This window comes from Rhipicephalus microplus, chromosome 6 (genome assembly GCF_043290135.1).
Source record: "Rhipicephalus microplus isolate Deutch F79 chromosome 6, USDA_Rmic, whole genome shotgun sequence".
Lineage (NCBI taxonomy): Eukaryota > Metazoa > Arthropoda > Arachnida > Ixodida > Ixodidae > Rhipicephalus > Rhipicephalus microplus.
In genome coordinates, this window is record NC_134705.1 from 131,557,666 (window position 1) to 131,575,109 (window position 17,444).

At 42.6% G+C, this 17,444-nt stretch overlaps 1 protein-coding gene across 1 annotated transcript; it reads left to right on the forward strand.

Moving 5' to 3' along the window:
• Positions 1-830: 830 nt before the first annotated feature.
• On the forward strand, positions 831-14,320 carry LOC119167365 (uncharacterized). Its single transcript, XM_037418838.2, has 5 exons — positions 831-984; positions 8,136-8,265; positions 10,987-11,132; positions 12,648-12,780; positions 13,919-14,320. The coding sequence occupies exons 1-5, from the start codon at positions 930-932 to the stop codon at positions 14,181-14,183; spliced, it is 729 nt and encodes a 242-aa protein (XP_037274735.2). The 5' UTR covers positions 831-929; the 3' UTR covers positions 14,184-14,320.
• The last annotated feature ends 3,124 nt before the right edge of the window (positions 14,321-17,444 follow it).

Genomic DNA, 17,444 nt, shown 5'->3' on the forward strand with positions numbered 1-17,444 from the left:
TCTTACGCCCCACTGGAGACGACATTAAAAGCACGCAGTATCGCCCGTACTTAGCGACGGCAACAACGTGTAGCGGGCATGCAGTTCATTAATTCTCCGGTTTACGACTTTCACGAAACGTTGCGCACCATACCATTCTCTTCCATTCATCCTTTTGGATAAAATGAGAGATACTGACATGAGATAAGCTGTATAAAAGAGTTTCATGCAGATGGCTCGCAGGATAGTGGAAGGTTACATACACCCTTCCGTCTATGCACCACTTGTCCTCAAGACGTTTCAGGTGAAACAAAAGATGGATATTACGATGTACATAATTGTGTCGACGCCGACGTTAAGCGATGGAATAATAAACAAAAAAACGCCTAGGTAAGCGCACGTGCCCACAATGACGACAGGCATCTGTGTCCTTCGTGTCACCACCAGCTTCCGTTAAAGCCTGCACTCCCTCGTTTCCTTGAGGCCGACCGACCACACTGGCTATCTTCGGCAGCGAAGGCTTTCGGTCGCGCCGTGCCTTCGTAATTGAACATTACGAGCGAATGTGTCACTTCGTGTGTGCGCAAAGGATATGAGCCGTCGGTACGCAGGCACCGAAATCGCGCGGAGGAAAATAAACCCTAAAGGGCGCTGCGCCTAGAGCGACGTTAGTCGGTGCCAGAATCAAAAGAGACACGAGACGCAGCTCGTTCATACAGAAATCATTGAAGGTGAGAGATCTTCCCGAGAGGTCCGCGTGCCCATCAAACGAGGATGGTGAGGCCGAGAGAACAGTTCGTGCGCGAGGTGAAAGCAGAGAGCGAGGTGGAGAGGACTTGTTGTCGAGTGGAAGAAGTGCTCGGCTAAAAGGAGTTGCTTCTGCGCAGGGTGAGTCACATCGTTCGCTGCGAAGGTGGAAACGAAGCAGTTGCCAACAAAGGGTGGACAATATGTCGCCAATCGGAGTGTCTTCAAGTCTTCTAGTTCTTCTTGGCTTACTGCTGGGTGAGTTTATGTTTAAGCCGTCTCATTTACCGTTTAGTGCTAACGCACCCTCTATTGCAATCAGTTCATTTATGTTTATATTGTAATGTCAGAGAGCACTTTATATCAATTTTAAAAAATTAATAAACTGAAAAGAGTGCTTCCAAACAATTATTGCGTGTTTTTAAACACTATGCTAGCTGTCACTCTCTCGTGCCTGATAAAATCTACACTAACCTATCAACACCTCCTTAGGATCACTGAAATGGTGCGCTCACGTTATCGTGAATTACCGCAAGAATCTAAAGACTGCGGTCACTGGGCATAGGAGAAGATTCCACGCAATTTTTCGCTAGAAAAAGCACTTTTAAAGAAAGAAACACCATACTATGCCTACTTTTTCTGTGAGCACGTATACTCAGTACTTTGACAGCAGTAAACCAGACAAAGCCAACAGCAAGCTCTATAAATAGGACGAAAAATTGAACGTGCGTCTGTAAAGTATGTAAAAGTAGGAATACTGAAAAAAACAAGATCGGGGGTGAAAATTGATAAGCAAGGACACTTCACTACGCTTCTCGCGATAGGTTAGAAGTAACTAAAGAAAAACAAAATAGGTGGCATAAAAACAAGGATTAACACTCATGAGATATTATTTAGCCATTAGATCAAGCTAAAAAAACTGATTATGTCCAATACATTTTTTCAAGTATTCGAGCGTCAGTTGAATAGAGTACAGCCTAAACAACTTGTAAATATGACACAAGCACCAAATGTCCCTTGTAGCAAACATTATCATCATTATCAGCCTATTCTACGGGAACTTCCGGACGAAGGCTTTTTATAGTCACCTTGTACCCGGCATAGTCGTTTAGTGGTCACGACGCTAGACTACTGAGTCGAAAGTCGCACGATCGAATCCTGGTCGCGGCGGCTACCTTTCGACAGAAGCGAAATGCTTCTGTACTTGCATATTGGCCCCCATTAGGGAACATGGATGTTGGTATCACTCATTTGCATCATTCTCAATTTTTGGACAATGGACAAAGCTCACTTTCCTCTGACAATGAACTACGCCTAAATCAACACCAACGCCGATATTTCTGCTATATCAGCCTTTTACCGCTATTCTGTTAATATCATTATTAATAATACTACTAACAATATTACTTTAGCGTCGACATCCATGAGAAATACAAAGCAACGGGCCTGTCTTAGTCTCAATGATAATAGTACCAATAGTAGTTATAGTGTTATTACTCACATTATTATTATTATTATTATTATTATTATTATTATTATTATTATTATTATTATTATTATTATTATTATTATTACTATTATTATTATTATTATTATTATTAAGTATCTTCGCGAACGGTCTCGTGGGGAGTCCTTCAGTCTACTGGACAAGGACGATGTCGAAGTGCACACCGTTGCTGACGACGCATTTCTCATCCGTTTACAAGACCTCCGGCTGGAGGACTCAATAGGACAACAGCACAATGCAGTGAACGGTTCAAGTGGTCTGTCGCTGGATGAAAAGCTTATCGGCTCATGCATTAGGCGCTTAAAACCATCCTTATCGTGTGGCCCAGATGTCATCTCTTGCGCCATACTAAAGGCTTGTGGTATTACTTACCTCAGTAATGACTACAATATTTAATAACTGTCTGAACGCTTCCCCATCTCCCAGCAAATAGAAAACTTCCAGTAGTTAGGTGGAGCATGCAAACCTGATGTTTGTAATGATCACACAATTTCTCCCCTGTGCCACATCTAAGATCTTTGAGCTGATTCTTCACAACATATTCTATGTAAGCGCCAATAATTAATTGATTTATAATCAACACGGGTTTCTCCCTTGCTGCTCAGCTAACACAAATCTTGCTAGTTTCATGACACAAACCTCCCCAACTATTTCTCAGAGAGGACCACTCAACGTAGTCTACTGTGACATGAGCAAGGCGTTTGACGTAGTCAGACTTTCACTGTTTTATGGGTGAAACACTTTAAGCCGCGGGTCGTGCGTCCACATTGTATGTAGTAATAGTGCGTCGTAGTAGTGCCTAGCCACCTCCACGGCCGGACTGGAGAAGCGGCACGTGTGCACTCATTTAAATTTAGGAGGAAACCCAGGCACATTATTCATAAATAAAGAGGTCGTTGTATCTGATAAATTAACTCACAGGGAAGAGTATTGGTGACTTAATCTCTGATAAAAGTTGCCTTAAATTTGATGCTTACTAAAATAAACTAGTATCAAAAGGACGCACTTTAAGCATTATCTGTCCACAAAAAGTTGCCACGTTAAAGTGGCTTGGCGTAACATCCTAGATTTTAGCAATGTTTATGCAATTGGCTGGCGGCGGTAAAAGGGGGTAACTGGACACGAAGTGGAGGCCGTCAGAGAGTGCACGCGCGCCGCTGCTCTAGTCCGGCCGCGCCACCTCTCGTTTAGTCCTTGGAACGTCCGCTGGATAGCGATACTACCACACGATGAATATATGATGAAAAGATACGAGATGGTGGCACTTGGAGTGTTCACTGGTTGGACGGACGCATGAACGGACGGACAGAGATGCATGCATGAATGGACGCACAGGCCGATGCACGGACGGATACATGGACGGACGGACGAACGCATGAACGAACGCGCGCACGGACGGTCACATGGAAGGACACACGGATGGATGGAAGCAAGAACGAACGTACGGATGGAAGCGTGGACGAACTGACGGAGGCTTCCTCCCCTCGATATCATGCACTACGTGGATATGCTGCGATTTTTAAAGACGACAGTCTTTCTTGGGGACCTTCGATGCAAAAATTTGGTCTGTCTACCTGTCTGTCTATATATTTGTCTGTTTGTCTACCCTTAATGGTACCCTAAACAGCACCAAAGCGGCCAAAGGATATCCGAAACGGCCGACCCCATCTGCAGCACCCACCAATATTGCTCAAGGTTCAGCGTTCATACTTGTGCGATTGTCAACTAAAGCGCAATTATTACGCATATCTGAGGCACCATAACAACACTTAAATATTCTGTATGTGTGTCTCTTACTTGAAAAGGCACAAATAGGTGATTCTAAGGACCATAGCGTTTATCACGCTGCGCTGACCATGCAACGCTTGCACGAAAAGGCAAGTGTTTTCGACGCTTTGCTAAGACGACACGGTGGTGGCACCTACCCGTCCCCTTGCGTTCTACGCGTTATTACCAGAGGCCGGATTTTTAGGCACTAAAAAGTGTGTTTTAAGCGCCAAAGTCAAACTGGTAAAACACTGTTTTAGGCTCTCAATATTACATATAGGCACAATAAATTTCTACGGAAATATAAATGTACTGTAGCAACGAAGTAATTGACTAGTATTTACGGCATAAACAAAACATGATTTTGCTTAAGATACCAGAATTGTACCAGCTATTGAACATAGGCATGCGTTTCTCGTGCGATTCGCAATATCTGGTCTTCCGTTTTACTGTCTAGCATTGTGCGTCAAGTGTCCATCTTTCAATTAACGCTCTCCTGGGCCTCTTTCGTTTTGTTGGGGCTGGGAAGGGCAGCGCAGGTGCAAATAACCAGACCACGGATACCCCAGAACAGAGAATGAATCCCGTAGGACCACTTCCCTCCTATCGGTGAAAACCTTAAAGGGCCCCTCACTGAAAAATAGTTGGGGCATTGGGAAAAATAGTTGGGGCAAAAATAGTTGGAGCATTCCGAGCTGACAAGCGTAACGGTGCACTGGGCACTCCGGATCATTCCTATTAAGCTTTTCAAATTACGTGTCGTGGAAAAACGCTCAATTTCTAATGAATGCCACCCTCCCTTCTCGCGGGCTTGTGCCCCAAGATCTAGGAAGAGACTATACCATTGCGTTGCAATGGATTCCCAGTCATTGTGGCATAGCTGGAAATGAACAAGCTGATGCAGAAGCGAAAATGGCACACACTAGTGGCGAAGTGATATCGATTTTTTTTCCCGACACGACATCGACGCCCTGCTGTCTAAAGGTATGAAGGCATCAATGCAACGATCATGAAATGATCCGGATTATCGTCACAAGCGCATTTAGAGGCTTGACTCTTGTCGTGTTTCTCGCCTTCCGTTCCGACTAAGGAGAGACCAAGAAACGCTACTACATAGACTGCGGCTGGGTGTTGCATACACGCGACGATACTTATGCATGATAGGACAAGAGCAAAATCCTAACTGAAACTTGTGTAACACGCCAGCATCAATTAATCACATCCTGTGTGTGTGCCCTTTATACGCAGTTGAAAGACAATCTCTTAAGTGCCTTACAGATGACCTAGACAGCCGACACTTTTCGAAGGAGAAACTTTTGGGTGCTTGGGAACGTGTGGATTGCGCTCAACGCAGTTTACAGGGCCTGCTCGCATTTCTAAGCAAGACAGTTTTAGATTCCCGTCTTTAGAGAATCTGATTATGTAGATTCTTTTGTGCGTGTACTACACCGAACGAGACATTGTGTGCAGTGACTTAATGTGCTATACCACAGTCCGCCCTCATCATACCCTCCTCTTTCTTTCCCTTTTTCCCTTTCATTTCATTTCATTTATTTTCTCTCAATGCACAAGGCGTTACAGAGAGGAGTGGTGGAAAAAACAAGTAACAATTTTCACAAACAAATAGAGCATGCTTAAAAAGGGTATGCGTTTATGGTACTCTTGAAGTTGGCCGGGTCAGTGATGGATGCGATGGAAGCGGGAAGGTGATTCCAGTCCGTGCTTGTTTTGGGCACGAATGAATTAAAATGGAGGTTTGTACGGCTGCTTGTAATTCCAATTTTGAAGTGGTGATCGCTGCGGGATGAAATGTAGGATGGCGGCAAAAAAAGCGAGTTAGTCAGTGAGTGCATGGTATGGTACAACTTGTGGAAGAGGCACAAGCGCGAGATTTTGCGGCGAAATGATAGGCTAGGTAGATTTAAGGTTGACTTCATATGGGTTACGCTTGCTGTACGGGAATAGTTCGACAAAATGAAACGAGCGGCGCGATTTTGAATTGCTTCGATGCTACTGATATGGATGTTTACGTGGGGATCCCATACAGATGATGAATATTCTAGCTTTGGTCGGACTAATGACCTTACCCCGCGTGGAGTAGCAGGCCAGAAACCCGCTTTCAAGGCCGACCTCTCCTCCTTCTTCTCATTAAACACCTTCTTCCTCTCCTTTCCCTTCTACAGCAAGGAATGGTCCTGCTTTTACGTCGCTTCTTTACGTTGACATTAGTAGGCCTACGGCCCATACCGTACGCTCTTCATTAGAACTTCGTATATATATCTAACAAAACAGAAGAAAAATGTCCATTCTCCTAATTATATCCTGTATTTTTACGGTAGCTCATTAAGAGCGTTGCACGTGACATTACTAAGCATGTGAAATTTGTGTGTTCTGTTGTTTAGCACGAATGAAAAGAACTTGAGTTTGGGCAGCTGCTTCATATCACTTTGAAAGGGAAGCGCAAAGACAAAGGGAAGAGAAAGACAGTGCTCTCTGTCTCTACGTTTTTCTTTTCCGTGTGTCTTTGCACTGCCCTTTCAAGATAAGTGTAATGAATAAAATCTGGGAAAAATAATAAAAAACATGCAAACGGAATCTCAACTTGTGAATATTTAATTTTTTCAATACCTTCGAGATGCTATTATTCAAACAGCTCTCGTTTCGCGTCGGTCTCGGTGGACCAGTCGCTATAGGGTGCAATGTTGCTGACCCCAATGCCGCTGGTTCCATTGTGGACGCAGTGGTCAAATCTAGATGGAGGCGAAAAAGTAGATGCCCTTGTACTGCGCAATGTCAGTGCGCATTAAAAAACACCAGATGGTCAAAATTTGCGCAGACCTCCACTACAGCATTTCTCAAATTCATATGGTGTTTTTTACGTAAAACCCCACATACTACCACTACTGCTACTACTATATACTACTACTAGCTACTACTATGACCACTACTACTACTACTACTCCAATTTGCTTGCGTTCGTCTTCTTGTTGTTCCTGCATCGTGTCTTCGCCAACCCTGACAACGCTTAGCTTGTGTTTGGTGCACCGTCTCTGACTACAGTTTCAGCGGAGCTGCCTGGTGTATCGTGGTCAAAATACGTGATCCTTGCCAGTCTCTCCTAAAGAGCACCTACTGACTAATCCATCCCACTGAAACTGGTAATACACAACAGAAAACATCGAAACGACACAACTTCATGAGCAAATTCATGAACAAAAGACCAAATTCATGAGCAAATCTATCAAAACATCAATCCTGTTGTTTCCAAACTCTGTCACTGCCATGTTTTTATGTAACGTTTATGAATTCAGTGATCTTGGGGTTCTTTTTGACAGCAGCTAATTTTTCCTGCTCACACTAAATGTGCCGTCGTGCCTGACCTTCTTTCTCTTGTCCATGTTTGCAGAACAGCGCTCTGTGTGTGTGCGTATTTTCTAAAAGTTCCATTTTTTTGCGCTAGTAAATCAGTCTAAATAATCTCTGGAGAATTCACTTTTCCTAGAACCTTCCACAAGTTGTACACTGTATAATGTCTTTCTCAACTTGTATGTGTATCTGTGATATCTAATGGCATTGCTAAATCTGGCAGTGATGCAATTGAGTAAGTCCAAAAAAATTATAAGCATTTACAACCATTGTTTCGCTAGAAATACCTCTGGATCTCATTGCAACACTGCTCGAATTTTATCATTAAAGCTCTCCTTTGTTCTTTGCAGTGTGTTCATAGTGTGTTACCCTACCATAGCGCCTTCATGAAGCGTTCATTGCGCTACGTTGAGCAAGTGGTTTCGAGCTTGCACCACATGGTCGCACCATGTGTATTTTTAAGCGCTACTACGGTCGTTAAGCCAAACAGACAAACTTTATCATTAATTTGACGAATTCAGCTGACGATCAGCGTAATAATGTAGTGGCCACAATAATGAGAAAAATGTTGATGATAAAATTCTGATTCATTAAGACATTACATTATTCAGCCACTTAGGCTTTTATGTCACGATTTAAAATCTTGAATGTTCGAGATTAAGAAGCAATTCTGGTGTTCTGTAAATATATTGCTCCATCTACGTTTGGTATGGGGGGGGGGGTATACAAACGTGAGCTACAAGACATAACTTGCTCTTATTTATGGCAGGAAAATGCAGTGCCCAACTAAAAAGTGGCTGCAAGATTCAAGAACTGCGAGACTGCGGGTCCGACTACGTGGTGTATAGCAACACCACAAGGCTGGCAGAGCGTGGGCAGGAGTTCGAGCACGACTGCAAGTGAGTGGTTGGAACATCACGCGTTATTCCGGAAGTCTCATCGCCAAGCCTGTGTTGGATTTTCTGTGCTTATCGGTGCAAGCCAGTTACGATTAAAAAGCGAAGGTGAGAGCTCGTGTTCCGATCAGCGAGACACAATGAATGAATATTAGCATTCATTCCAAGAAGGAAGAAAACTTGGTCCAAAGAAATCTCTGAGAGCTACCGAAGCACACCGATGTGATTCGGTCTTTTCTTTATTCAGAGCCATATATTGTAATTAAGGGCATAATATGCTCTGGTTAAACCCTTCTACGAAGACGCAGAGGTTGCCATTATTAAAGTAAAGACGCAGTATACTATTCTGATGCGCGACTTTAATGCCAAAGTAGGCAAAAAACAGACTGGAGGTCATGTAGCGGGGGAGTATGGCATTGGCTCTATAGGAATGCCAGTATTAGCAGTAAGCAACTTTATTAAGGCAGCTGATGGTTTCCTAAGTGGTAAGGGCTGTCACGTCATGTCTGGTCGCCGCCTCGTTAGCGCGTTTGATGGCCCGGAGCATAGCATCCAGACTTGTGGTCGTGAGGATTCTCTCCCAGCCTCACTTGAAGGTGACTGTTCTAGGAGGTTTGGGGGAGGGGGGATCTTTGCTGCATCCCCAGATGATGTGGCCCAAGGTAGCGGTCTGTGTTTTGCAGAGGAGTGTTATTAGTCAAGTTCGCAGAACGTAAAAATTATGAGTATTGAATACCTTTTACAGCGAACGGGCACACCGTAAGTGCATGTGGCGGAGCCCAAATCAGGGAATCGACGAATCCTACGTAAATATATTAGAAGAAATCTACAGCGCATACAAGGCCACCATATTTCTCCCTAAAGAAAGTGACAGAATCCCCATAAAGAAAGAGTGTAAGAAAGAGAGAAATGACCTCTCTAATGCCATTCACCATGCCATTAAAGAATGCTTTCAGGGTCCTAGATTGAACAAAGTTAGGAATAAGCGTTAATGTAGAGTATCTTAGGAGCCTGCGATTCACGGATGTCATTGCTTTGATGAGTAACTCAGGGGACAAAATACTGCTGATTATTACAGGAACTGGACACATAAAGCATAAACGTAGGCCTGAAAGTTGATATGCATCAAACCAAAGTAATGTGCAGCGATTTCGCCAAAATACAGTGCCTTGTAATAAGTGTAGAGTCGTTGGAAATCATAAAAAATACGTCTAATTAAAACAGGCACGTATCACGGAGCTGAACTATGAGAGGGAAGTAACTAGAAGAATAAAAATTGAGTGAATCACATTCTGCAAGCATTCTCAAATCGCGAATGCTAATCTACCAACAGTCCTGAGGAGGAAGGTATATAACAGCTGCATCTTGCAGGTACTTATACCTACAGTGCGGAAACCGGGGGGCTTTCAAAAAAGGTTCAGCTGAAATTGAGGATGACACACTGATCGACGGGAAAGACAATGATCGGAATAACCTTAGGAGACAAGAAGAGAGAAGAGTTGGTCACAGAAAAAAAAACGAGCTTAAGGGTATCGTAGTTGAAATTAAGAAGAAGGAATGAACATGGGCCGGGCACGTACATCATTGGCAACATAACTGCTGCTCATGATTGGCAGCTAACTGCATTTCCAGGGAAGGCCAACACGTGAGGGGGGAGGTAGAAAGTCAGGTGGGCTGATGAAGTTAAAACGTTTGCAGGTATAAAGTGTAACCAGAAAGAACAAACCGGGCTGATTGGCGGATCATAAGAGGGGCCTTTGTCCGGCAGTGGGCCCAGTCAGGCTGATGATGATGGCAACAGGAACATGAGCATGACCATAAGCTATAAGATAATGTGAAGCGCTGGTGTTCGCGAGGTTGGTGGTTCTGGACACTTCTATACATAAATCAGTTTCAGCGGATGGCGCTTACCCACAATGGACGGTTACCCAGCGTTACGGATTTATCATAGGAGTACATATGTAATCTTTATAAGACTGGATAGGCAGTCTTATGAACCACAGTTGACGTTTCACGAACATTAGCGTCTACTTGAAAAGCAGTTCAGAGACCTGGAGCAGCTCTGTAGTAGAATACTTTACGGCCACGCAGGATGCTTGGGTTCAATTTTTGCTGAGAACCTGGCGTTTATTCTTTCCATTCTTAAGGTAAACACTGCCGATGTCAGTTTTTCCTCATCGCTCAGGCATTGAGAATATCCATGTCTGTTCTTGTTGTTCTTGGGTGCATACGAACTGTCAATCACGTGTGGCTCATGCTCGCATACCTGTGGCACATAATCCCCTTTCGAATGTGTGCCGCACGTCTGGGGAAAGGGTTTCATGACGTACACGATGAGATTGTGACACTATCCATGTGATTACCAGCGAGTCATGTTCGTCAAACCATCTCACCATTCCATACTAATTTTGGTTTACCCCAAGATGAAAGAACGCTCACTTGCGCACCCAAACGTAGGCGCCTAGATGAATTGACAGGTACCTATGTAGATGCTAAATTTGACCGCAGTGTGCAAAGACATGCTCCGCATTAAAAAAAAAATGCCGCGTAGACTGCTACTCGATGACCTCTTTTCCATAGCATCGATTCCCAAAATGCGTACAATATATGCTACATTTTGTTTCTACAGACCTTTATTTTTTTCATTTGCCATATTCTACGAGTGAGCTGACTCCGCTTTCATAAAATACTCTTCTAACCCACACGTATTCACTATCCTTACAGGTTGTACCTGAAGCAGATCGAATGTTCTAAAAAGTTTGGCGAGCGATGCCTGGAAAACATCGCCCGCGTAGTGACTATGCTGGCTTTGAACGCCGCTGAGGAGGACTTTGAAGCCGCCTGCACCGAGGGCAATGACCGCAACCAATGTGAGTTATAACAATATTGTTATTTGTCGTTTTCGAGAACTGCCCGCAATGCACGCGAGTATTTCTCTCTGTTGAAAAGCAGGAGTACAAGTGAAGTTTTTTTGTGAAAATTCTCTCAATAGCCTAGCCACTGAAACCTACTTGATTCCATTGCTTACACTTACCTACACAATGCATATCTATTTCATGTTTCATATACTTTCCCCTATAATTTTCATATATTTTTCACATATTTGCGTAAAAATTTCGCCTTAGAAAATGGAAATTTCAAATTGTCATATTGAATGTTACAGTAGGGCTGCTGCTTCTGATAATTCTGTCCTCATATGACAGATTCCCTTGAACCTTAATAAAAGTTCAAGTGCATCTTAGAAACTGTTCTTCAGAACTATTTAGTGAATTTGGTGCTGCTTCCTATCTTTCTTTATTCACTTGGCAATCCATAATCATTCAACTGAATCTATTGGTTGAAATGAATTGCCAGATATTGAAACCTTTTGTATTTATTTAACAATACACTATTTTTTGAGAATTTCGGAAAATGGAGCAGGGTATGCAGGCTAAGTCATCCGTTAAGCAATAAATACGTCTTCCCATATTTACTTGAATAGCAAAGGGTAAAAAACTGGGCGAATATCTCCGAATAAAATCAAACTAGATTATTATAGCAACTTTTGAAGGTACCTGTGAAGCGGACGATGGCTGATTTACTCCGACTTCCATTTGACGCACTGCCATAACCGTACTTTTTTTCCTTGCATTTTTTATCGCCAAAATGTGAGTTTCGCAATTCGCAAACTGGATAGCCAGTGAGGTCGCTTGGCGCACGACACGGAGATCCCTGCAGCGGATTGCACACCCCAAACTAAATAAGAAATGTCTCAAGAACGCTAGTTTTCAAACATTGTATGCACGTTTAAAGTTTTCTATTTCAGAAGAACCATACTTAAGTCTTTTTTCACAGAACATTGTGTTTCGCGACATGCATTGCGTTTTGTGGCTTGCAGCATCTTCATTGGGTTTCGTGTACGATCTTAATTTGTGTTGTCCGGCTTTGTGATGTCTTCTTCATTTTTAGCGTACTGGTGGTGAGTTGCAAGCCTTGCATATGGTTATATGGTTTTACTGACGAACAACAAAAATACACGGAATCCGAGTCCTATAGGGCTCCACAGTACTAATTGCATTTTCACAGCCGTGTTGCACATCAGATGTTCACTTAAATGCAATTGTCTGTTGTGCCGCATTGAAGCACACGCATAACGTTTTCTTCAGGTTATACGAGAACACTTAAAATTGTTTCTAAGCAAATGACGTACACACCGCAAATATTTGCATGTGATTGAAAATCGGTTGTACAATGAAATAATGATAGAAATAACAAATTTTGAGGTTTTCGTTCTGGAGACTACATCGTTAAGGAACCTATATAGTTAGGAAACCAAAAGTTTACGGCATAGAGATGTAAATATGATAGAATTTGGTAACCTCACATTGATTTATTTTTTCGTGCAGTGTACATGTCTAGCATCAAATGCATGAACTCCGTTGGGTCCAAACTGAACGTGTGCATCAAGAACCTCTACGAGGGTCTGCAGACAGCCGTGACCAGCGCACAACGCGAAGAAATCGTCTACTATTCCTGCTGGTGAGCCGAATATTTTTGTTTCTGACACAAGTACAGCCTTTATATAGCAATAAACTGTCCTGGAAAGTATACTGTAGATTGTGAAAGAGCTCGGACATTATTCTCTGAAAAGTGTTCCGAGTGGGTTGTTGAAACTCCTATCGTATATCGACGTGGCCGAAGTAATTAAATCAATCAATTGGTCAATCGATTAATCAATCAGTCAGTTCGTCATTTAACGTGCTAGGTTGTTTTTGAACTGGACAGACCTTTGATCAATATTCACTTAGCCTCGTCCAAATTTCATGAACATATTTGAAGGCGAGGATCGTTTAGAATTAAGTTCACCAACTCTGCACGTGCTGTTTGATGAGGTTTTCAGTTTTTTTTTAATTTCTGTTAACTCTGCTTTAATGCCGAAACACGTTTTCAAAACGAGAGTGTCTATGACCGTTAGACTTCTCTCCTGCTTATTTCCCGCAAGTAACACAAAAGAGCAATAAAGAACACATGTAAGGATGCAGGCTAGGTGCTTGTGTGTTCTATATGAACTTTTGAGAGCAAGAACATTATTGCGTAACGCCCCTCAAGGTAGCCTGTCGCAATGCAGCCACCGGGGCACAAGTGTGGCAGTCGTGATGTCCCGCCACACTTTCCACTCTTGAGGGCCGTTGGAAAGCAGCGCTCCCCCGGAGCCACGTGGCTGCGGTACCATGCGACCAGGCGAACATTCAACGGCTCTTTTGCTGACACTTGGTCGCTCACGGACAGTGCAGCCGCTGGGCCGTTGGCACATGCTCTTTACTTAAAGGAACATGCTGAATCCAGTTATTCACTATATTTAGCCGGACTGCAGGCTACGAGATATGAAGAAAAAGTGAAGACACTCGTTGAAACACATGAGAAAAGGGAAGCCAGATTAGTGCAATATGAAGAAGCCCACCAAACGCGGAACCGTGCCAAGAACAGTGCTGCAACAGCAACGGCATGTCTACATAGTCTTTGCGAAATCAAACGAAGGATACTTTTCGATCACCAGAACTAGATTTACAAGAGTTAAACAGCACGCAATTTTTTTCACGTGTATAACGTTTCTGGATGATTTGTTTTTTATACATATTTTCTTGCTTCACCACTGTTCATCTCTGTTCTCTCAAAGCTCATACCACAGCACGGTTGACTGCGTTGAAGCGGCGTTGGCCGAGTGCGACGAGCCAGACTCGCCAGCACGTGAGTACATCACCACTGTCATGGATCGAGTCTTCGGCCAAGTACTGGGTCTCGTCTGTGGACCCTACTCGCGTGGATCTTCAAACTGCCAAGAGCAGCCCCCTCTGCCACCTCTGGCTGCCAACGTGGCCAGGACACCCAGTCTGGTCGAACTGGCTATCGAGGTTGCCACCTCACTCCGAAAGAAACCCTAGACATAGCGTTCAAATAGCATACCATGTACACGTTGAAAAGTGTGGTCGTAAATTGGAATGATGTGACCCGTTCGAAGCTAACAGTTTCAAGCCTAGAGCATTTCGCATTTATTATATTTCGTTGCTACAATCTTGAAGGACACATTGTCGACGGCAGAGAAAAACGGATTATCTTTGTAAAGAAGAATGGTACCAAATTATTTTGATAAACTACGAGTACATTATGAAACAACGGGCACTTCCACTTTTTTACACAAGTTCAGAAAACCATAAAACATACTGTGCAATTGTATGTATGTATATATACATGAAGGCTTACATAAGCAGGCAACGTTATATATAAGTTTTTTATCGGTAATCGAGATCCGTCACTCAACACCCACGTGCCTGCATGTGTGCTTTATTATTTCTTCATCTTACATCATGCTATGAATCTGTCACCCTGCTTCCACTACGACATATTGATTCCGGTTCTGATTTTGTTGCCTTTGTACACGAGTCTAATTAAAAAAAAAGTGGTCCAGGAAGAAAATTTGCCTGGAAACCCGTAGCCATGAATTCATTATGATGCCATATCTACCTTCTACAATCACCCAACCGCAAAAATTGAAGCTGTTAATTGGCACGCTAGAAAGTTGCCTACGTGGTTTTCAACATACGGCTAAACACGAACGCTGACACAAGGAAGGCGAATGTAACTGCGAGACTTTTTTTTTTTTGAAAAGTGTACTTGAGGAGAGATTAGTGTACAAGTCGGTTCCCTGGCCGCTCGTCATTTCTTACACGATGGCTATCCCACCGCACTGTCATTAACTAAATTACCGATAAGAGAACTAACGAGTACACTTTTATATGTGCACTGAATGTCCCAGCGTTACTGTATAAAAGTTCACGCAATGGCAAAGTTTCCGCAAAGGATATATGTTCAAACTTTCGAAATACAAACGTCCGCAACGGAAAGGTTCAACCCTCTTACAAACACAAGTTTTTTGCGTGCTTTTATTTTCAGTGCCCCAGACACAGTTCTTTCGTCCGAATTTGGGCGGTACGCCATACCTTTTGAGGAAAACAGAGTCTGACAAACGTTGATCGTGTACACCACATTTCTCTTGTCTTAGAAATTTGGTAGCCCACCTTATGTGGTAGCCCACAGGTTTTATATTGTGCAATTACAAGTACGATCACAGTACCCGCGTAGAAAAGCGAGGCTGTAACTTCTTTGTGTTGACTCTCTTGCTTTCATTGCCACTTGTTATATTGTTTATGACGTCATATCTTTGTTCATTGTATTCCTGCCGTTCACTCAAGTGCAAACGAAGAAAGCCATCTGTCTTGTCATGTCCCATTGTGAAAAGTGTTCCGTCGTGCGCGTTCTTTCATCTCATCATCCATCCCTGCTATGTATTCACCAGTACATCCACGCTATATTTGTGATTCCTGTAACTATGTAGAGACTTTTCCCGAATAAAACATGACAATTTGTATATATGCTTCCTCATTGCTATTACCAACTGTTCATGAGTTGTCTGCTTGAGCACAAATCCTTCTTGCTTGAATTGTTTTACTCTTGTTTTATTTTACTGTCAGTATTATGGAAGAGTTAGCAAAGAGGCAGAACAATTTCACAGGCTATCAAGAATATTATTTGATATTTACGTATTACTTATAAACCAGCTTGGTAAAAGATGGCGACGGTATTATTCTTACTTCTGAATCTTCAAAGGTAGGACTATACAAAGACTGCGATATTTATGGACGGTTAGAGAGCATAAAACAGTGGCTAAACAAACGTGAATTCGCATAGTTCAGCCTGCCCAGAATGGTACCCCACCCCCCTTCTAACTCGGAGAACACAAAATCACACTGTATGCAAAAAGAAAAATAAAACAGGGAGGTACTTCTCATGACGTTGAAATGCTTTTCAGCTCGGGCGAGTCGGTTATCTATGGAGGTAGCTTGTATTTGCGCGGCACTTATGAAAATAGAAAAAAAAGAAAAAGACAACAAAGACGTCAAGAAAGGTAAGCGCTGCCCTTTCTTGGCGTCTGTGTCGCCTTTTCCTTTTTTTTTCATATGTCCCTAGCTAATACAAACTTCTCATGACGGTCTGCTTTTGGTTTGCAACAATGGGGGGTAAAAAGTAGGTACAAACAATGTTTGCAATAATAGGCCACGCAGTTTCCTTCATTATTATTGGAAAAAAGCTGCTGCTGGGCCATGACACTACATTTTAAACCATTTCGAGACAATAAAGTTATATGACACATTCACTGCCTCCTTTAGCTGAATAAAGAGGACTACCTTTTGCCCCTACTTTCCTTTCCTCCCTCCGTGCTATCTCCTATGTGTTCTCGGCTGAACGCGACATAGGTGGTTCAAGTAGAACGATGCGCTGTAGCAAGGAAATGGTTTTCGGATTACTCGTAAAGAGCGAGGGAAAGTATACGCATGAAAGTAGCTAGCTCGCCCATACACCACACCGTGTACAGCTGCGCAAATTGCTGATGTTGTACACACACACACACACACACACAGACACATATATATATATATATATATATATATACATATATATATATATATATATATATATACATATATATATATATATATATATATATATATATATATATATATATATATATATATATATATATATATATATATATATATATATATATATATATATATATGATTCGAAGAAGAAATTCTGTGGGTCCGGTGCAAATATAATTAAGAATAAAGGAGCACACTTACGAAAATTTGATAATTGTTTACTCTACGGCCTTCGTCAGGATTAACCAATCCTGACAAAGGCCGTGCCACGGCCGAAACGTAGAGTAAACAATTATCAAATTTTCGTAAGTGTGCTCCTTTATTCTTAATTATATATATATATATATATATATATATATATATATATATATATATATATATATATATATATATATTGCCACAGCTCGAACATCGCAGAAGACGCTGCCACAACTCGCGTTCGTAAAAGCCGCCAAGCAAGTAGCAAGAAAGCCGCGCCATGGAACGCCGTCCTGCACGCGCCATGATGCTACGCCACGGGACCGGCACGAGACTCGAGGGGCGGAGGAAGAGACCGACGAAGTTGGAGTCAGCGAGCAAGAGGCATTCTTGGCTGACCATTTTCAGCTTTGAGTTTACGGGCACAAGTTCGCCCTAAATAAAGAGTTTATATAGTACCAGGTGCTATATTTATCCGTAACAATCTGGTGGACGTGCTGGGTATGA